This window comes from Alnus glutinosa, chromosome 10 (assembly GCF_958979055.1).
Source record: "Alnus glutinosa chromosome 10, dhAlnGlut1.1, whole genome shotgun sequence".
NCBI classification, from domain to species: domain Eukaryota; kingdom Viridiplantae; phylum Streptophyta; class Magnoliopsida; order Fagales; family Betulaceae; genus Alnus; species Alnus glutinosa.
The window spans coordinates 21021464-21044733 of NC_084895.1; the positions used below are offsets into that span (position 1 = coordinate 21021464).

The 23270-nt window shown below is 35.0% G+C and overlaps 1 protein-coding gene across 1 annotated transcript; it reads right to left on the reverse strand.

Annotated features, from left to right (window-relative positions):
- Window positions 1-3888: 3888 nt before the first annotated feature.
- LOC133879714 (uncharacterized) lies at window positions 3889-21980 on the reverse strand. Its single transcript, XM_062318415.1, has 11 exons — window positions 21695-21980; window positions 18911-18995; window positions 18383-18434; window positions 18214-18288; window positions 15019-15069; window positions 13354-13416; window positions 12418-12483; window positions 12167-12205; window positions 11694-11816; window positions 5375-5467; window positions 3889-4384 (listed from the first exon to the last, which is right to left on the reverse strand). The coding sequence occupies exons 1-11, from the start codon at window positions 21786-21788 to the stop codon at window positions 4130-4132; spliced, it is 996 nt and encodes a 331-aa protein (XP_062174399.1). The 5' UTR covers window positions 21789-21980; the 3' UTR covers window positions 3889-4129.
- Between the last annotated feature and the right edge of the window lie 1290 nt (window positions 21981-23270).

A 23270-nucleotide genomic window follows, 5' to 3' on the forward strand; every position in this document is an offset into this window, starting at 1 on the left:
GGCTTTCTCCGCTCAACCTGTTTTGGCCCGGCAAGATGGGTCTAAGTCGGAGGTGAAGACGACGACTGGCATGGGTGGAGGGCTGTCGGATACTGGCGAGTTCTCCAGTGCAAGTCCTAGCTTATGCACGACGGTGGTTGAAGATCCTTTTGCCTCAGTATGTGCGGCGAAGCCCAACCTGCGATCGGAAGTGTCTGTGACTTAACCCCGTGTCTGCTTGGGGGGCTGGATTCGGACTCTAAAGGATTTGAGTTTCCCTCTTTGGGGGTGGATGCGTTGGGAGAGAGGATTCGGTTGTCTCTTCCGGTGATGGCGGACAGTGGGGCTCCCATTTACCTGTCCGAAACAAAATCAATCATGAGGTATCAGCGGAAATCGAAGGCCAAAGTGAGTAAGTTGGATATTTCCCTGATTGATGAGGCAGTGACAGCTTTGAGTTCGCCGATGACGCAGTGTTTGGGTACTTCTTCTCAGGCTTTGGACGGGTCTGTGGTTCAGAACCTGTCGATGCCAAGTGGGGGAGTGGGGCTACGGTGCGGGGTTCCTTCTCCCGAGAGTTCCCTCCCCCTTGAGCGGCTGCAAATCAATGACCATTGACAAGGGTGAGACTCCCAACTCGAATGGCTTGATCCAATCTCAGGAGTGGCCGGTAGGTTTTAACCCATCTGGGAAGATTGTTTTGTGGGATCATGGAGAGGAAGGTGACTTTCCTCACCCATTGAGCGTTATTCCTCCCGACTTACATTTGGAGTGGGAGTCGAATGGTGCTGAGGATGAAGATTCGGCCCTGGCTTTGTTGGATTCCATTGAGGAAGATTTTCATCGGGGTAGTATGGGGATGCGGTTTAAGATCAAAGGAAGGAGAGAACTGCAGAATCTGAAGAGTTCCATAAACTACGACGGTGCGAGTGTGCCTTCTAGGAGTAGAAGAGGAAAGGCTCAGATTCTGTAGTTTGTGGGTTGTTTGTGGGCTACGGGTGTTGGTTCCTATGGGTTTTTGGGTGGGTTTCTTGTGTTCCTTGAGGGTTGGGTTGGGGTTCTTTGTTCTTGTAGGTTTAGGTTCTTGTGGGTTTGTTTGGTGGGCTTCTTTCTTTATTTTTTTGGGATGTATTTTTTCGATTTCCAGCTTTGAGTTTTCTCTTCTTGTATACTGCCGGTGTACTAAAGGGCTCCTGACGCTTTTAATAAAGTCAGTTTATTACTTATCAAAAAAAATTGGGGTCAACCACATGTATAATTTTTTATTTATTTTTTTATTTTTTTTAAAAAAATATTGTTAATAGGCAGCTTTGAAGCAATGGACTGAGCCTAAGAGTTATTTTACATTAAAATATTTCGGAATAGGCTGAAAATTATTTTGAATAAATATTTGATTAGAAAATCGAAGCACATTCAAAAAGATGTTGTGAAGGCCGGGTTTTATAGGATACGATTGGTATTATTGTGCCTTGCATTATTAGTCATAGAATATGATTTTATCATAGTGTCCTGCATCATCAGTAACATTTTCTGTTTGTTCTCAATGTGGGACCAGAAAGGAACCACAGGGCAACCAAATTTGTAATTAAAATTAAAACAATAAAAAATAAATAAAAATAAAAAAATAAAATTGAAGGGATAAAACCAGTGGTGGTAAATCTATTATTGTATTCACCATGTTTTTTAATCAATCATTCAGTTATGAACTTATGAAGTCTTCATGAGTAGGAGTCTACTCGGATCAGAGCCTTTGTTCTATAAGATAGTTTGGTTTTCAAATCCCAAGTGTGGAACATATTTTGTTGCGGTTAATTGCAGCAATGGGTGGATGAGAGATCTCCGATTTGAACCGTCACAGGTGGAGAAAGCCCCACCACGTGTTGATAGCAACATTGGAAAAGCACAAATCGGCTATGAGGGAATCGCTTTGTCGATGGAGACGGCGCTGGTGAAGAAGAATGTTGGCAGAGAGAGAGAGGGGGGGGGGGGGAGGGGGGGGGGGGCGGCTGCGTTGGGGAAATGACCTAATTTCTCCCAACGCACCTTGTTACTTTGTGGGGTTTTTGTTCCAAAAAAAAAAAAGAAAAAAAAAAGAAAATGGAGGCCTAGGGGAGGCCACCTAGGCAGAAGTGTGAGAAAGATGTTGGAGAATCATTTCTCTCTCCAAAATCTTATCATTAAGTAATAGTAGTTTATCTAGAATTAGGTAGTAGCAAATTATCTTAATATCAAGTAGTCTTAATTACAATATATTTTTTTTCCCTCTAATTGAATAAGGAAATGTGTTACAAAAGATGATCTTTTTCACTATTGATCCGAAATTGCATAGAAATTACAAGCCGACTCCCTCGACGTAACCAACAACGTTTTCTTGATCCATGAAATTCTTCTTGTTCTTATCAACCTTTCCATCAATAGCAACCAAACCAAAACATATATGTTCAAGCCAATTTGCTTATTTTTTGAAAGAAAAATTATTCTTCTACATCTTTTATAGACATCTTCTATACCTTATCCTACGCGGGGTCCTTTTTTTCATTTATTTTGTTTTTATCAACCAACTTTTAGTGACATAGGTTTAAAAAAAAAAAAAAAAACCGCTACGGAGAATGAGATGTGGGAGAAGCGTATGAAAGATATAAGAGAATCATTTCTCCGGGTTCGAGGGTGCACCTTAACCTCTATGACATATTCACCATAGCTTTTGCTATCGGGTGTTCACTATTTGCTTCTGCTGGTGAAAATGTTGATACGAACAAGAAGGATTTCCTGATTCTTATGCGCAGCGTCACCTGATGGATCAAGAAGACGTTGTTGGGCCTCCTAATAAAGCAATCTGTAATTTTGGAGAAATATTCAATTATGCTTCTTTATTCCTCTTGCACTCATTTTATACACGTTTTGATATTAGAGTCTCGAAACAATTGTAATTATTGCTCCTTTTTTTTTTTTCTTTTTTTCTTTTTTGGCGTAAAATATTTTTTTATTGAAAAATATTTTTTAAAATATTTTGTTTTATATTCTCATTCAATCATATTAACTCATAAAAATATTAAAAAAAAAAATTAACCTAATAATTTGAGTTCTGTCAGTGGTTTGGCGGAGGCCCATCGGTGGTCCGGTGATGGTTCAGTGGTAGTCGATGGTGGTCTGGTAATGGTTTGACGATAGTCCGAGATAGCTCAGTAGTGGTCCAATAGTTTGAGTAGGAGAAATTTAAAATCGAAAAATGATTTATGAATTTAAAAATAGAAATCATTTTCCGAAACCAAAGAAGCTTTTTAGGTTAAATCGAAAATATTTTTCAGTTTGACTATTATTTTCGGTGGTCGTACCAAACACTGAAAAATATTATATGCCTAAACAAATGGAGTCTAAGACTCCTACTCCTACATCGACTACTTGATATTAAGATAAACTACTAGTCTACTACTAGTACCTAATTCTAGATAAGCTACTTTTACTTAATGATAAGATTCTTGATATACCAAATAACTAGACTCACGTGATAATATAACTATTAAAGTATTGATTAAATAATTAATTATTCATATCAGCTTAAACTTTTAGGACAAATAGTGATTAAATATGGTCAGCTTAAGCTTTTGGGATAAGTGGTAATTTAACTTGGTATTAGAGTCAAAGATTTCGAGTTGGAATCCTAACTCTGTCGATTCACTCCCATTTTACAAGATTTTACATGTTGGACAGCACCTATTAAAAGGGGGTTGGAGCCAACACGTGAGAGAGAGTGTTAAAATATTGACTAAATTTATATTTTCTTATCAGCTTAAGCTTTTGGGACAAGTGATGCATTGCAAACCTCTACGTAATTAGAGGAGTTAAGTGAGGTTTCTCTCTCTCTCTCTCTCTCTAATTTTTTTTTTCTAATTGTCTTGATTACAAGTATTAATTAACCATGGTAATAATTTTTCAAAGCTTAATAATGCCAAGACAAGAATCTTTCACACTGTAATGTTACATACATGACAAGTCCAATTGAATCATGACTACACCAGACGACAAATGAGTTGTTGTGTTACAAGTTTTGATAATCATTTCATTGTACTCTGTTTCTCTGCCCAATCCCCTTTTTTCCCTATTACAAAAAAGAAAGGAAAACAATACACCTGGGAAGACAGCATTCAAATTAATCCACGGGGCTCAGCAATGGTATATCCTCAGTGAACCCAAACAGTTCCAACAAGAAATTCCAGATTGATGAAGTTTGAGATCTCATCATATGTTCTGATGCTTCATCTTCATCTTCCAAGTAAGGCACTATATACTCTTTCATGTCACTTCGAGAGATCTGCAAATGATTCCCTGAAACGTTTATGAATTTAACTTTCCCAGCTTCATCCAGGGTTTTCAAACCAATCCAGTCTTCAGTATAGAGTAGAGTCTGCAGGGAATGAAAATATGCAATAGAAATTAGGTCGATATGGCCAAAGAGGGTAACAACTTGTTATGGTATTAGAATTTGCATGCTAGAGGACTTTACCAAGACAGAATATCTCATGAAAAGTTATCTTGGCTCTATCTTATCTTAGAGTATTGAGTAGTTTAATTAAATAAGGATAGTTGTAATTATCTATCTAAGTCAATCTTTTAATTATTTATAGCTCATTGTAGGAGTTTATCTCTAAGTTTAAGTCTTGTATTCCTTCTATTTAAACGATGTTATTGAATGAATAAAGAAGCAGAAAATTAATCTCAGGCCTGGTGTTTGAAAAGGTCTAGGTTCTCTCATAATCTAAAGTCCCTCAGAACCTAAAAGATCTAGATTCCATCAAAATCTAAGGCCTAGGTTTCCTCAGAACCTAACAATTTATTCCGTTATGTGTTTGAGAAATCATTCACGTAACACAACTAACGAGTGTCAAATCGAAATTTGAACAACATGGAGATGCGTCAATTGAGTTAAGATTGCTTGGATGTTACTTTCTCCTGTTTTTCTCAAACATGGGCTTCACCTTTTTTCTTTTTTCTTTTTCCCAATTATCATGTTATATGAGTCTATTTGGGATTGCGATTTCAAAATGTGCGATTTTTAAAAATACAGTTAAACGTTTAGTAAAATCACAGATTGACCTTTAAAATAGCACGTTTTCATAAAACGCACCCCTTCCTTGCGATTTGAAAACGTCTATTTTTTTACGTTTTCAAACTGCAATTTTTAAAAAACGCCCTTCCAAATGATAAATTTTTTACAATTTGATTTGAAATCGCACTTTTTATCCACAAAATCGAAGTGCCAAACTTATTCTAAAAAAAAAAAATGTTGATGAGGAAATATGTTGACAGACTTGAACGAAGTCATCCACAGAGGCCTAGCACAGAGAAGAAAAATTGCTGACAGGAAAGTAAAATTAAGATATGGAAGATAGATTACCTCTTGTGCAGGCAAAAGAGGATCAAAGGCCCCATCAGGGTAATACCCGAACCAGGAGGTTTCCTTGGGTACCAGAACAGTATCCTGCTCAAACTGATGATGGATGCAAAGAAAGAGAAAAAAGTATCACTAAACTTGTGAGTACAGTAGACCAGGAACAAATTCACAACAAAAAAAAGTTTGCAATTAGTGACGTGTCAACAGTAATGTACTTTTTGACATGACACTTAATAAATTAGTGCGTGTTAAATCTGACACGCCACAATTTTAGTGACGTGCCAAAATTTCCAACGTCACTAATTAATTAATTAATAATATTAATTATGTGTTTTTTTTTTAAAAAAATATTAAGTAACAAAATTTAATTGGTGTACCCTATATAGAGTATAATTATATCAGTGTAGTCTAGGGTTTTTTTCTTTTTTTCTTTTTTTCTTTTTTTCTCTCAATATATAATGATTATTTTAGTTAGAATTAAATAACTTAATGTAGAGAAATTAAATTAATTTTTTAAGGCTTGAAATGTGGTCATATATTTTGGTTTAAGTACTAATATATAATTAATATACTTGCAACTATTACATTATATAATATATTATAAAACCATAAGTAACCATGTGTTATTAATTTATAAATATAAATATAGAATAATTAATATTGTATATATAATAAGTAAGCATGCGCAATTATTATTGCACATGCTTTACTAGCTTATTATTCACTCTGCATGCTTACTTACAATATTACATGTGTACTTATTATATTGTAAGTAGGCATGCACATTGTATAATAAGCTAGTAATGCGCATTAATATTTGTATATGTATAATTGGTTAACCACATGTTATATAATATGTATATAATTATATAAGGTAACTAGTTAATATGAAAGTATTAATATAACATAGTAATAATATAACATAATGTATGATGTGTCATATATTATTTTTATGTAAATGTTTATAAATTTTATATATCTAGTAAAAATTTATACTATATATATAAATTTATCGACTTTATGAAACGTGTATGTGTGTGTATATATATATATTAAAAATTTAAAATTTAAATTTTAGTGACATGTCAAATGACACGTCACTAATTTTTCCTAAAGGGGTGTGCTAGCATGCGGGTCATTTCCGCACTGCAAGCCACCCCGCAATTTTTTTTTTCATTCACTTTTCAATCTCTCTCTCTCTCTCTCTCTCTCTCTCTCTCTCAGCCACGCCAGACGCTAGCCCAGCACCGACGTCGACAGTGAGGCTTATATATATATATATGTCCCCTCTCTCTCTCTCTTTCTCAGGTCCGCCCAACTCCACCTAGCGCAGCCCAACTCTTACGACTGCTGACGCCGTCCAGTACCCGTACGGTTAGTCGCCGTTCAACCGATCGAACATGCATTTTTTTTTTTGTTTCTTTTCAATTATATATTAATTATTTAAAGAGTAAATAATATAATTTTTAGATAGAAATATGATATTTGGATGCAAATAATTGGTCTAAAGAAACTGATCTGAATAGGGCTATTTGTTCTGTTTGGGGTATTCCTAAATCAGTTTATAGAAATATGAGTTTGTAATTGTGTTGTATTTGTTTGTTTTGATGTTTGGGTAGTTGTGGTGGGTATTTGTTCTTCATAGCTTAATACATTGTTTATCGATCCAAAAAAAAAAAAGAGTTTTTTGATTCACATTACTTTTTCTTTTTTTTTGGGAGGAATTATATATATTTAACATATTTGCAATGCAATGGTTCCATTTAAAAAGGTACAATCATGCAAAAGAAAAAAAGAGAGAGTATGGATTATATGGCATTTCCATTAAAAAAAAAAAATGTCACCTCTGATCTTTTTTATTTATGGTTCTTTTAATTTTTAATTCTTACTATTTTAATTTAATTTTTTTTGATGAGAATGGTATAATAGACTTCTCATGTCATTTTTTTTTTTTTTTAATTTATTCGAAAAAAAAATAGCTAAATAACTTAAATTTAAAATCTTTGTAAACACAAATATTAAATTGATCAAATCAGAAATTGAGGTCTAAAAATGCAAAATTCAAAAACCGTATATACATAGAGATTTTGAAATTTTTTCTCTAATCAGTATCAAACTATCACGTGTAATGTGAGAAAAGTTTTAGAACTACAATTAACTATAATTAGGGATTTGATTCTTGTACAACATCAATACAACAACTGTACAACAACCCCTCACATTAGAGTGAGCCCCAGTATGTGGGACCAACCCTCATGTGAGGAATTGTTGTACAGTTGTTGTATTGGTATTGTAAATTTAACATTTTCCCTATAATTAACCAGTTTATGATTTCGCAATATACCCACAATAATTGATGTTGTAAACGGTTGTGATCATTGACCAACTAAAATCAGCAGCGTCTGATAGTAAGTATGTATATCATATTACATATTAAAGAATTAAATAAAGAATGATAAAACTAAAAAAAAAAAAAAAAAAAAAAAAAGAAGAAGAAGAAGAAGATTGGAGGCCTTTTCATAAGATTTTGTATGGATTCCATATTTCTTGTTAGTAGTTTGTAGGCTTCTTAATTACCTGGTTTTTGTGTTACATTGGACATTATTCCTATTAGAGTTAAACATAACTCTGAGATATACATACTTATCAAAAAAAAAAAAAAGATATATACATTAGAATTAAGCTTAAATTTGAAACGTTAATTTGCATATATTAATCTGAAAATAAGTTTGAATGTACAAAAGAATTATCATAACTACTTTAATTTGTGAAAATTTTAGAAACTGATATAACTATTAGGTTTAGCCGATAGAAAACAAACTAATTAATCCATGAAACTGAGTCTCAAGAAATTATAATATGAACTATTATTTCATTTACGACACCTACTTGCGTTATTTATGACACTACTATTATTTAAAGTCAAAATGAGTCCCTAACGATGTTAAGTGTTCATTTGTTACTGATTTGTATTGTACGTAGAGAAAAATATGGATAAGTCTTGGATGACAAAGTATAGGGGTACGAGGGAATATAGAGACGGGTGTAGATCGTTTATTGACTTCGTAGTTAGTAACTGTAAAATCCTTGATGGAAATATCCACTGCCCTTGTAAGTCGTTTCGAAATAACCAACCCACCTGCCCGGTGTTATACTAGCCCACTTGACAGGGGGTAAGGGAATAATGACTACATATACTACCTGGTTTTGGCATGGTGAAAAGCAAGTACGAGGTCCTACTGCAAGTTCTTACTCAAATCGTTCGGCCACAGATGCGATTGGTGGAAGCATAGAACAGGGTGGCGACATGCACGCAATGTTGCGTGATGCATTCGGCATGCACTAAGTTAGAGAAAACAATTGTGAGTCTGTGGTCATGGTGCAGGTAGGTGAAGAAATTGGGTGGAATGAAGAAGCCGCTGAAGGTGATGCACTTAAGTACTACGACTTACTTAAAAAGGCGGAGAAGCCACTTCATGGGAGTACTAAACATAACAAACTGAGTGCTACTATACACCTATGCAACTTGAAGTGCATTGGTGGACTTAGTAACACTATATTCTCAGCATTGCTTGAGTTCATCATTCAGTTGCTACCTACGAGTGATGAGACTTTGCCAGTTAATACATATGAGGCAAAAAAGTTTCTCAAGGACATGGGACTCGAGTATGAGAAGATTACAGCGTGTCGTAATGACTGTATGTTATTCTAGAAGAGCAACAAGGGAGTCAGATTCATGTACCGTCTGTGGAGGGTATTAATCCGGGGATGGCAGCACTTGTTTCAAAGTGCTAACCATTATAGACTCGCACAAGGCATGGGAGATCCTCGCGGGGAAGAGAGTCGTGATAGAGTATAATCTAGGGTCACAGCTCGTTGGACTTAGCGCCAATAAATTTAGACGGTAGACCGGGAAACTAATAAGGAGCGGGACCTATGTGCATTTACGAGACGACTAGGTGTGTGTGTCAGCTTGTACGAAGGAGATGGGATGCCTTGATGGTATGTTTAAAACTAGAAGTTATATGAAAGGCCTATAACATATCGTTAAAACTAGAAGTTATATGAAACTTTTAACTTGTGCAGTTGGACTTCTACATCCCGCCAACGTGCGATTTAACAAAAGTAAAACGAGATGCGTTTCGGGATATGGGCTTAAAGCTCAAGAACTGGAGATACAAAACAAAAAAAGACCTAGGCATTCAGCGGGGCAATACTCCTAAGACGAAACGAGTAAGAGTAGGGGAAGGAAAACTCTCCAACTACCACCCCAACGACTTGGATGCGTTGTTGGATAAATGGTGTGACGAGGAGTATCAGATTAGTCATGAGTTAAATAACTCTTTTGTGTAGTTCCATTAATATCATTTAGTTGTGTTAGTGCTCACATATTAAGAATGTTAATTGTGTAGGAGTATGCAAGGTTGACACACGAAGATGTATGTGAACCAATTTACCCTATACATATAGATGTAAACATATATATATATATATATATATATATATATATATATATATATATATATATATATAACCATATGTTAATGTTTTATTCTTTTGGCAAACTGTAATGGATGGCACTCCTCCTACGCGAGCACAAGCGTACATAAACACTCACATGAGGAATGATGGAAGCTATCCGAATGACATAATAAGGGAGAGATGTGTATGCTACTCACCTTTCATATATTATTTCACTAATGTTTAATATAACTTCTTTACGATGCACATTTGTTTGACACACCAAATGTTTAATATATATATAACCATATGTTAATGTTTTATTCTTTTGGCAAACTGTAATAGATGGCACTCCTCCTACGCGAGCACAAGTGTACATAAAAACTCACATGAGGAATGATGGAAGCTATTCGAATAACATAATAAGGGAGAGATGTGTATGCTACTCACCTTTCATATATTATTTCACTAATGTTTAATATAACTTCTTTACGATGCACATTTGTTTGACACACCAACATTTAATACAACATACAAGAGAGGATGCCTGAGCTAATATTAACTGATCATGCCGCATTGCCAAGCATGACACAAGGGACGATATGCTGGACACCGGACGACGCGTATGCCCAGGCGCATGACAATAAGCCGAAGTACACTAGCAGGGTTTAGCAAGTTGGGCTGAACATTCTGCTTGTGCGGGGGACCACGCGCTTATACTATATACCCTCACAACCACGATCACAGAATCAAAGCCACGCCACCTCGCAAGAAGATCTCTCGAGTGCGATTGAGAGAGCACTCGAGAGTGAGCGGGCTGAGCATGAGAGAGCAATCCAGGCTGAGCGGGTAGAGCGTGATAGATTGCTAGAGGCTGAGTGGGCAAAGTGCGATAGAGCACTAAAGGCTAAGCGGGCACGGCACAGAGTAGAGATGGTTGAGGTGTTGGCGGCAGAGTCTCAGATTATGGCCCATTTTAGCCAAATGGAGTCAATGTGGCGTGGGTCAGTATCCGTGCCCACGGTCACTGATAATATCACAGCACCAAACAAAAATTCCAGACCTCGCGTGAATGTGAAATCGTCTGTTGGTAGCGGATCAAGTAATAATTAATGATTTTTTTTTCTTGGTATGATGACGTTTGTTTATTTTCACATGAAATTCAATGCTTAGGACTTGATATGATTCGATCATATTGTTTGCTGACTGTGTTTATTTTATTATTCATAGGTGGTGCGGAGCATGCTGCACAGTCGCCCGGTCATGAAAATCTTGCTGACAACTGAGATTTGGTGACATTTAGGGTTTATTTTAGTTGGTGAATATGTACTTGTATTTTTTGTTCCTGTTTTGTAATCTATTTATAGATTGTGTTTTGTAATATGTAATCTGTTCATTTATATGACAATGATTGATTGTATGTTTGTTGAAACTTGTGTTTTGATTTTTGAATAGTTGTGATTGTCGATGATCGATAAAAATGTAAATTGTTGTGATTGTTGATGGATTGATGGAAATGTAATAGTTTAGGATTTAGGATTTAGGGTTTAGGGTTTAAGATGGATTGATGCTAAACCGCTAAAATTTTAAAAATATATTTGGGAAAGCAAAATTGTTTTTCTCAAAAAAAAAAAAAAAAATAAAAAAAATTGCACTAATTAGTGATGTGTCAATCAATGACACGTCAATAAAGCCGGATCTGCGACGTGTTCATTAGTGACGTTGGAGACACGCCACTAACGACACATCACTGGTGTTTACTGATGTGTCAGGGCTTCTAACATGACACTAAATATCAGTCACAAAATAACTTAAATTTTTGTAGTGAAATATAGAAGCAGAATATAACTCTTCAACTCACCATGATAAGTACCAAATTCTGTAAGCTAGCAAATCGTTCCTTGTAGGTGGAATTTCTTGTACTGCCGATTTCATTGTTAAGCTTTGGGAGAAACTTGCATCCTTTTAAATAGGCACTTATGTCCTGAAGAAAGGAAAAAAAATGATCTTGTTTGTCTCTTAGTGTGTTAGAAAATGTCATTGAAGCTATATTGAGAGGTAGCTATTAGATATAATGACAATATAGGGTGAAAGGTAGTACACATCAACAAATGATTTCATCCCAGAGAAAAATGATTAAATAACACGGCTCTACATTCTGTAATAAATAGTTGGAAGAAGCCGACTCCGAATCTAGCATAAAAGTTCCCCATCCCCAACTTTCCCCACAATGGATTGGTCTATCATGAAGATTGGGAGACAAATTATTTCAAGAGAAACTGCAACATATCAGCTTTACTAAATATCTTAAAGCAAACTTGAAGTCATACTTACAGTGGGGATTTTAACATAACCACTGGGAGCCAAGTGTTCCTGCAGTCCCATCAATGATTAACTATTCAAATTAGTGAAAATAGTCTTAAGAATGAATGCAATTGTCACAATAATCAAAAGGGAATTGATTACAAACAGCAGCTGGTAGCAGCCCTGAATTATACGTTTGTCATCATTCAATATATATTTCCTTTCTTTTAATAACAATAAAACAAAACAAATTTTAACTAAAAGAAGAAAAAAGATTAAACCTGGACATAGTTGCTGTAGACCTCTGACTGGATTAAGGTGTCCAAAAGAATGCAAACCCACTCAGACTGCAAAAATAAGGCACATCAGCTATAGTGAAATTCATACATAGACACGTCATTAATATTTTTTTTTTATAAGTAATTGCAATTTTATTAAAAAACAGCGTAAGGAGCCCCTAGTACACAGAGTATATAAAAAGCAAAAGCCTCACCACCGACCCGACAAGAAGTAACCCACAAAACAACTCAATCCTAAGGCCCTGAGAAACAAACCACAAAAACCCCCAAGGCATACAACCCTACATCACGTCATTAATATATTCAAGCAGGAAAAGAAATTACATGAAACATAGTGATTAATCATTAATTGCTTCGTCAACATTTTTATGGTATACCCAAGTCCAAATTTTGTTGTCAAAGGTCATTGCTTAGTGATATTAGTTCAATATCCCGATTACTGAGTCTCTTGCATAAAGTATAGATTAAAGAAGTTTTAGAAAATCAAACGAGAAATTGACAAATGATAGGAAAGAAATGAAAATCTATCAATAGAATTGTGCGACATTCTTAAATATCCCCACTATGTTTGGCATTGATATCAATGATCTACAAGCATATGTATCACCAGTATCCATATAAATCTACAATAGTATGTTTCAGTACCTTTTGAAGAGTGAAAAATCAGAAAAACTCAAATTTAAAATCCTTTAACGCTAAATGATTCATTTTAGCATTTTAATTTGGTGTAGGATACCAGGAAGGTAATGTAATTCTTACATCTCTCTACCTAGAGCTTGTCCTGCCCAACACAATTATAAATTCAAGTTTATCCATTCCAAAAGTTATGGATGTTTTTAAATGTAAAGAAAGTACTACAAATGTCTTCCAGATCTACTCCAAAAGGGTTTCATATCATGAGGTGAAAGAAGCACATACTCCGCAGAATGGAATTGAAGCAATACCAGCATGCATACCAGCTAACGATATGAAATTCTTGACCTGTACACGTATAGAAGAAGAGAACATACGTAATATACAAATTAAGATTCAGAGGAAGACAAAATCAACACAATGTAAAATTATAGACAGGCAGTAGAAGGAAATCATGTCAGAGGAAAAAAGAAACAAAGGAGAAGAAACAATGATGAAGATGATGGAGAATGATCAGGTATTTGGAGGCTCTCAGATCCTGGATGTGGAGCATCAATAATAATATGAACTGTTTTAAAGAAAGCAACAACGTTGGTATCAGCTTCTCTGGGTTCGTGCTTTACAAAAATAGATCCCTCCCTTTCTCAACCAAGTTTATAATTGGGGGTGCAAAGAAAAAAGATGAGTTCCACTTTCGAGCCAACTTCATAATAATGAGGTCATCTCTAGCTTCAACTTCTCAACTACATGGCAAAGAGAGGAGCAAGACTAATGAGGCAGGACAATTAGGATATACTGCTTTAAATGATAAAGATAAACTAACATGTGTCGATTGTCGGAAGAATTAGCATAATGAGGTAAACTATTGAAACGTGAAAACCTGTGGCTATACTGAAAAAGGCTCCCAGGCCTTCTACTGATAACATTTAACTGTAAAATTCAGCTACTCCTTCCACATCCACGAAACTTTTTCTTGGGAGCATGGAGAATCTATCTAGTGTCTCCATCAACTGCTGCAGCGTCTAAGATTTAGCCTACTCCAACTATTTTTGTCACAGCATGTAGTGCATCCCTATCTTTATCAAGTTCCATTTTCAAAATGGATTTGGGGCATTGTATTTCATGACTGCTTTTGCAAGACATAAAATGGAGGCAAAAATAAAGAATAAAACTTCTAGATGATGAAAGAAATTCAAAGTAATTCCACAACATAGCCATTGAACAAGGAAAAAGAGACATATCTGGACATCTAGTGGTAAAAGGCAGACTTGATTAATTTGGAAATCTTTTCTTATATACCCATCTCATTCACTCTGGAGGTTAGTATAGGACCTTGATGGATGGAATCGGAAAGCTGTGACAAGGGATTGGAAAGAAATTAACTTTTAAGAAAGCTCAAAGAAGCGTCTTTGAAATGGATAGATCAAACGCCCCAGGACCAGGCCCTCTAACCATAGCTGTGTACCAATATTGATGGAAGATCATTGTAGGTATTTTGATGCATCTAGGAGGATTTGAATCCAACAAAATTGTCAACCAGACAGTTACACTACATCATTACACCAATCCCAGAGGTTAATGGACTTCTTGGTATCAATTACCTTCGAGAAGCTAAGTATCAGTTAGCACAGAAATGTATCAACACTTTGAATACCAATAGAAAGAAAATATTTTCCTTCACGCAATTTTCTGGGATATTGATGGAATTTGCCAAGATGAAGTTTCTTCGCCTGGAATGCACTTCATGTATAGCGTATGAAAAAACAATTTAGCAATACATGTACAAGGCCTGTGTGCAGTGTGGGCATTTGATAAACAATAATTTCATCATTTTGAAGATAAACAAAAGAGTATCTCAACAATTTGATGACTGTTTGAGGGCTGAAAGGATTTTTTTTTTTTTTTTTTAAAAAAAAGCCAGTGCAGAGTTATTATCAGAGTATTTCTTACAGGAGGAGCCCCATCACACCATTCAACAACTCCTCGACCAATCATGGTGCCCTGTATAACAAAATGACCGTCTTATGTTATTAATATGTAAAAAATAAAGAGAGAGAGACAGAGACAGAGAGAGACAGAGAAGTATGAATAATGGGAAAGAAAAAGACAAGAACATTGAGAAAAATGCAATGCAAGCCAAGTACAAAATTTATAAAACCTTATAAAGCTTCTAATCTTACATGAAGAATCCTTCATGCTTCGTGTAGCCAATCCTATTTAATTCACAACTTCCTTTTCATCCATGAATCAGGAGATGAAACAAGTAAAAATCAGTTGTTATTTTAAATTTTCCTTCATGTCATATTAATGCAGGGAATGCGTAGGATAAAGAAAAAGTTAAAATTATGCAACCTTACTTTAAACCTGTTGATTTGCACGTAAATACCAGGAATAAGATCTTTCTCAAACCTGTTGATTCTGAAAGGAATACTAAGCAGTCTAAAGCCTAAATGAATTGATAACTCTGTTGATTTAGAAGAATACCAAAGCACTTGGAATGGAACTGCAATTCCTTCCCCGGTTGCTTTTTTTTCTTTCTCTTTTTGTTCTCAAATTCTTATTCAAAATCAAAGATAGTTGTTTGATGGCTACAATGTTTTGAAGTTATAGAAAGCCCCAAACAAACAAAATTACTCAAAGACAAATGCCTAAGTTCCTAAATTACAAAAAACCCTTAACTAAAATAAGAAACAAAATTAAAAATGGACAAAAAATCAACTTTGTCTAGAAACAAAATCAGCTCCATGAGGCCATGTCAAGCCTTATTTTACTCTTTGACGATTTAGGATTGTAATGGAATCTTCCGATTATGCATGCAATATCATCCTCACCAGGCTCTAGAAACTTCGTCATTGGATTTGGATTTAGTCTTCCATGGCCTATTCGAATCCCATATAATCATTTCCAGCCCTTCTTTTCATGATGTCTCACATCAAAGAACAACTTACTCCTTTGGTTGAGTGTATTTATGCAAAATCTTGTATGTGGCCAAAAATTCTGCATGCTGTTTCTTCTTAATTGGCTACGTGGGAAATCTGTTTTGAAAATAAAATCAACATTGTCATTCTAGCCTATCTCCATGATTTGGATCAAATCCTCCTCCACTATTAAAATATTAATTATAAAGGACTAAATTTATCATTTCATTATCACCTTAATTGTTTAGGACAAGTGGTGCTTTAACATGATATCTGAACAATGATCCTATATTCGAATCCTAACTCTGTAATTACTTCCCAATTCAATTAAAATATTCTAAATGTTGTGTTGTGACTCTGTTTCTTCTGCCCCTCGCCAGCCGCCATCTCCTCCCACTTCTCTTCTCTTTCCATTACTTTCTCAATGACGCTTTCTCTATTGCTCCTTACTTTCTCAGTTTCTCTCTCGGCTCTCGCTCGCTCTCCCAACTCTGTCTAGCCACCACAACACCACTTCCTATGTATATTTCTGAGATATTGAAGAAGGTGAGTGTAACAAAAATACATCTTCTTCGAGCATATGAATGATCTAATATACCATTGGCAGAAGCTTTGTGTTGATCTACTTCTTCCGCATATGAGACTTGTATTGATCTGTGGTTTGTAAGTTGAAGTGGTCGGTAAAATCGACTCTATACCTACCCGAAGAGGGTCAGTCCCATTGATTAGTCGATTGATATTAAAGCTAGCTACCGACGGCTTTCAGTTCAGCCATCAGTATGGACCGAGTACTGATGCCTAAAATCCAAAATTGCTAAAATCTCTTAACTAAAATAAGAATCAAATTAAAGACGGACACAAAATAAGCTCTTTTTGCAACGAAAATCAGCTTCCTATGGCCATATGTCCAGCCTTATTTTACTCTGACTCATTTTGGGCAGTCATGTAATATTTGTTTTACAGAGGAGATTGGAGACTAACAGCTAGCCTGCATGTCCCTTTATCTGATAGTAATCCTGGAGGGAGTTCCGACGAGGGTCGTCATTTTGGATGACCCAGTTTACTGGCCCTCCATTGTGATGTTTAGGCGTATGTCTGCCTTAACTAGTCACTATGGCTACGTCAAAGTTCCCTTACTACATTAAGTAGTTAGGTCGCACCCTCAGTAGTCCTAAAATGGGGTTAGGGGCTGGGGGCATGACATCCATTATGTGTGCTGCATCACATATAATACTATCAACATGGATGTTTTTCTTTTACCTAATGATCCATTGGTAGAAGAATTATTTTAGGCATTCAGTATGTGTCCCCCTTTCATCTATTAGAACCTATTCAACATCAATTCTTAGTTGTTGAAAGAAAGAGTCATTTCATATTCAGGGAGTTTACCAATTAAGTGGATTTCTCCAAAGCTCATCAGGCTCTCCTTTGACCTTGAATGATGATCATATCAATTTATGTCAATCCGAATGTTCTAGTAGGAATCTAGGTATGGATTTGAAAATCTCAGCAATAAGTCCATACATGGAAAAGGTTGGGGAATATTGATGCAAAAACAAGAACAAAAAGAAAAATAGAACAATAGTTTGCAGTAATCCAATGAGAATCTATAACTAAAACACCATGCAAGAATCTAATTAATTAAAATCTTGTTTTCAATGTTCGAAAAAGGCCCTCCTTCATAATTGGGGAAAGCTAAAAAACACCATCTCCATTATAATAACAGCATTCTCTTGTATCTACATTGCAATAGCCAAAATATTATACACACTTAAAGCCACATGTCCAAAATGATATGTTGGCAAATCCACTGAGTTCTCCAGATAACACCAAGAAAAGAAAAAATAAAATAAGAAAAGAAAAACCTAAACTACTATAAGACTAAATTAAATGCCTGATTCTTGGGAATCTAAATGACCAAATCTACAGTGGCATTTTTAATATTTGTAGATCAAATTTACACTTGAATTAAATCTGTCATCCCCCATGGATTAGTGGGTCCCAACACAAGTTCCTTTTTGATGTAATTCAAAGATTTTAATTCTGATTGGCAAGTTCCAAGCATAAATATTAAGATTTTCCTTCTTTGTGCTTGTCTATGTTCCATTTCTACTTTACTTTTCTACTATTTATTATTTTTTATAATAGATTAATTAAAAGGAAGTCCAAGGGAGTGCCACCCTAGTGCACCAGAAATATGCAAGGGAGGATCTCCTATGTTAATTACCTGAGAAAGTCCGACTATGTTGTAACCCTCACTTAGGTCACTAATGTTCTTCACCTTCTCACAAGCAATGGCAGTCTGCGAGCACAAGAATTATATAAATGGTTATCAAATCATTAAATATGAACATTCTAGATGGCAAGCACTCTGCATACTATAGTTCAAGTGGCACCTGTTCCAACAGCGGCATAGTCCAGGAATCCCATCCTCCATCTCCAATTTCTCTACAGAGAAAAAGTACATATGATTATATTCAGGATTTATTTAACACTATTCCTTGATTATACACTGAATACGAGCCTGATCAGATTACACAGTTCCCCATATAAAGAAAGGCAAGCAATAACCAGGAAACCATCAATGTCAAATCATTACGCATGTTGATCAATTGTAAAAGAATTTAGCTTTTTATATATAATAGTAGTGCCAGTCTGACAACAGACTGAGTTAAATTTGACGTTCTTGATGGCTTCAGAAGTGTAAGGTATATAACAAGTTTGCAATCTTTTAAGGGAAACTTAGAAAAATAGTCATCTACAGGCCTTGTACCCATGGGTATGCAGCTGTCTCCACTAGCAGCTGCAGAAAATGAAGGCAGCGTGGATGTATGGCCCATAGGTTAGGCTCAAGTTTGATATATTAAAAAAAAAGAATAACACGTTCCATCATAACTACAATAAACACAAAAATAATCCCATACACGCAATATCCTTGAGAACCAGACCAGTTGCTTAAAAGCTCAGTGAACTTTTTGACTCCCTGATTGCTGCATTTGTCTCCAATGCCTGCCACAAAATGCATATAAAATGTCAGTATAGCAGGAAAAGGTTTCAAGGATGCTAAATGTTTCAATATCTAGATATCCTTCACCTGGAGGGAAGTCTCAAAATATTCCAGTTTTCAATAGAGAGAAGCTAAAGAGATGGTTAAGATACAGTTTGCCCCGGAGATTCTGAAAGATTAAATCTTGACATATTTGAGAAGCAAAAGTTTTACAGAAAAGCTTCCTCTTTTTTTTTTTTTTTTTGGATGAATTAAAAAAAAAAAACTTCATTTACTTTTTTTTTTTATAAGTAAAAAATTCATTAAAAAGCGCAGAGGGGCGCAACCCTAATACACAGGAAGTATACATAAATGCCCCTAATCAGAGGAAAGAAACAAACAAGAAAATAAGAAATTAGCAAACGACATACTACCCGGGCTATGTGCCGACACCCAAAGATATAACATATGAATCACATTTCTACAAAGAGCCCAAACCGGTACCTCCACATCCTCAAAAAGCCTAGAATTTCTCTCATGCCACAAGCCCCACAAAACACATAAAGGAACCTGCTTTCAAATACGGTTAACAGTACCACGACCCAACAAAGTACCCCACCCACTCAATAAATCCAAGACACTACTAGGCATAATCCACTCCACCCCGAACAAGGTATAAAAAGAACTCCAAACAACCCGAACCACGTCACAATGAAGAAGAAGAACAAGCTTCCTTTACTTATTCAATAATTTATGAAAATGCATACAGACTTAAAGGGAGAAGTGACTAACCATATCCCTAGAAAGGAAATTACAAATGTAGGAGTATAATATGGTCAATTTCTTTTGAATAGAAAGGGAGAAGTGACTAACTGTCACTTGGCATAGAGTTCCAGAACAATGTGTCAGCCTGTAGTGTTCCTCAAATCTTATGGTTAAGAGTGTATTAACTCATAGTTTGGATGAACATGAAAGAGAAAAGTATCAGCTCTCACATAAGGACAAACTAACTCCATCAAAAAGCTATTTCTGCCATGTTGGAGAACTGAGACACAGCTTGGTATGATGAAGAAGAAAAAAATTTGAAGGTAAACTTAAAATTATAAGGTCTTTTGCCTACCGGCCCTTAGCAACAAATTTTTTTGACACTTTGGCCCCTTCCCTTTTATCATCTCTTAAGTGGTTTCATCTCATCTGGGACGATAGCTTCATCGTCAAAACTTTTCCCTTCTAATATTTCACGGGTAGCAATGGACATGTTTGAGAAGGGTAACAATGGAATGAGGTTTACCAAGTTGAAAAAGTTTTTTTAAAGTAAATGAAAGTGATTTAGTAAAGCAGTGCATTGGAAAAAGACAGGTATGGACTCGAGCAATCACACACCTGGCAAAGCTCAGTTTCCTAAAGATGCGTGGCAAATGTAGCATAAAATGAGGATTCATTGCAATACAGTTAGATGGCATTAGCGAAGTCTAGAAGATATGCGTTTCATTTGTTTTGTGTTGCGTTTAGCTAAATGCGTTTTGTGTATAATATAGTGTGTTTTGTATAACAGTGAGTGGTTTACTGTGCTAGTTAAGAATGGGTTGTTCTAACAAAATGAGCAAGATAATGTTAGCTTCAAGAACCATGTCATACAGGTAAAACCTTACGTGAAGCACACAATTTCATCCAACTGAAATTTCTCAATTTTAGTACAGAAACTGAGACCTTTTTTTTTTTTTTTCCTTTTCTGAATCTTTGGACTTTGGTTTTCTTTACTTCTTTTCCAAAAAACTTTCTTTTCAATTTTGCTTATTGATTTTTAATTTTAAGGGAATAATAAAAATATAAAACTGGGTTATGTTTAATTTACTTAAATTTGGCTTCTTCAATATGAAGTAATATATACTACATAGATGATCATTTAGACAATAGGGTATGGACTTGTATTTTTTAATTATATATATTCATACTTTAAACCGTACTAAAAAAAAAATTATTTGGCCCCCTCCCATTAAAATGTCTTGCTCCGTCCCTATATGGAAGAATTCATTTCTCATCCGATATTGCCATTTTTCCATAAATTTTGTAGGATTGATTCTTATGGTCATCGTTGTTTTGGTTTTTGACCAATAAGTATGATAAGTATAGGTCTAATAATCTTTTTTCTGAGCGTATGTCTAATAGGTTTGTCAGCAATGGATTTCTGTTTCCTGCTACCCAGATAAGGCACTCAAAGTTTAAATTCTTTTTTTTTCCTAACAATTTCTTCGAAATTAAATAATACACAGAACTTTTTTCTGGAATGTGTTTTGTATCAAAACAAATGGAGCCAGTATATCAATGATCACGTAAAGAATAAGCTCAGCCTATACCTTTCACCCCTCACTCACTGATAAAATTATCAACTGAAAAAGAGAGTCAACAAAAGCCCTGGTGAGATTTCATATGGACATTAAACAACCTCAATGAAATGGACGCATAACTGCACCATCCAATGGAATTACAGAAAACTAGAATGCAGTAAATTCTTTTCCCATTATAGAAATTCATGAAACTATCTACATTCCACCATTAACACATCAATGATTTATTCTCTTAAAACAAAACAGAAAAGAAGAAGCAGAGAATAATAGAATAGAAGGTCAAGTGGTCAACGAACATATGAAGCATCAGCAGAAACCCAAGAAGCTGATAAAAATCCAATCAACAGAGAATAAGAGGAGACTGAGAAAATTACCATGAAAGACAACGAAAGGAACAGATTGAGTAAGCCCGATGAGAGTGAGTGAACAGATGAAGATGAAGGCTGTTGGTAGTCTTAGAGCACCCATTGGCGTAAAGGGTTTCTGGGTTTTAGTCAGACAAGCATTAGGATAATCTCCCAGAAAGTTTCTTAAGGATTTTTGGTTCCTTGGGAGTTTTTTGGGTTTCACTGGATTTCCGGGCCGGAGGTTTATGTGTCGGAACTCTGTGGAGAGAGAATGGGACAAAGTAGTATAGTTTTGATAATCTCGAAACAACGCGCCAACTACCTTTCCAACAGTGAGTCAGCTGACAATTTCCTCCACATGAGCTTGCTGTCGGTCAATATTTAAATTTTTAGGTGGACAAACATTTTGGAGAAATTTTTCAATTCAATTAATTAAATTGGTAGGTATTTAAAATGTATGAAAATACATGTAGTAATTACGTATTCCACTAAAAATACATATTACACGTATATTTTGAACACATATTAATTAATTAAATTGGATTAACGGTGATGAAAACCCACGCGGTGAAGGAGAGTGTTTGAGTGAAATAATTCTTCACTTCTGGTAGGAAAACACCGCAAATAACTCATTTTGGATAGAAAATACCACAAAATTCCACTCAAAGCGGAAAAAATACCGCATATTCACAAATACTTTATCTTATTCTTTTATTTACAACCAATGGGTCTTTATATAGACTACAATTGGATAATGCCTAAAATGATAAAATTTCAAATATTCAAATAAAACTCTAATCCTTAAATATTCAAATAAACTCTAATCTTAATAATATAATCTTAATTTTAAATAGTTTAATCCTAATGAATTTGATTTCTATTTCAAATCAATTCCTAAACATATCTCACACTAATTTTATTTTTATCATAAAAAAAAAAAAAAAAAAAAAAGTTCAACTAATCCAATTGAGATATGATACTTTTACAATATTTGTATAACTCTAACAATTTTTTTCTTAAAAAAAAAAAAATTGACCATCGGATCTGTTTTTTTAATATTGGTCTTGGTTGATTTTTAAAAAAAAATTGTTAGAGTTGTGTAAAATAATATCTTAATCCAATTTTGGAAACTTTTTCTCATATGATTATTTGATATGTACTTCAAATGCTCTTACAATATTTTAAACGTATGAGAATGAATCCAACAATATTATGTACTTTTTTTTTATTGTTATTTAATCAAGAATGTTATGGCATGTGAACTATATATATATATATTCATTTCGTGGTCAGAAGGTTTATACTACCATTTATTAGTCTATTTTATTATTACTAAAGTCAAAACTAATCCACATTAGTTGAGAGTCCTTAGCCCCCCATTTTTTCACTCACAAAAGTTTCCCATCACCCAGCTGCAGCAACACCGCTACCGCTGCCGCCGTTGTAAGTTGCCACCGATTATTTGTGTTATTGTGGCTTTATACCCTATTTTTAGACTAGCTTCGATTTTGTGGTTTTGTTAATGGGTTTTGGTTGGTTTTTTTGTTTGGTCTCTTTTCGGGGGGGTTTTAGTTTCATGAGAACTCCAAATTCATGATATAGT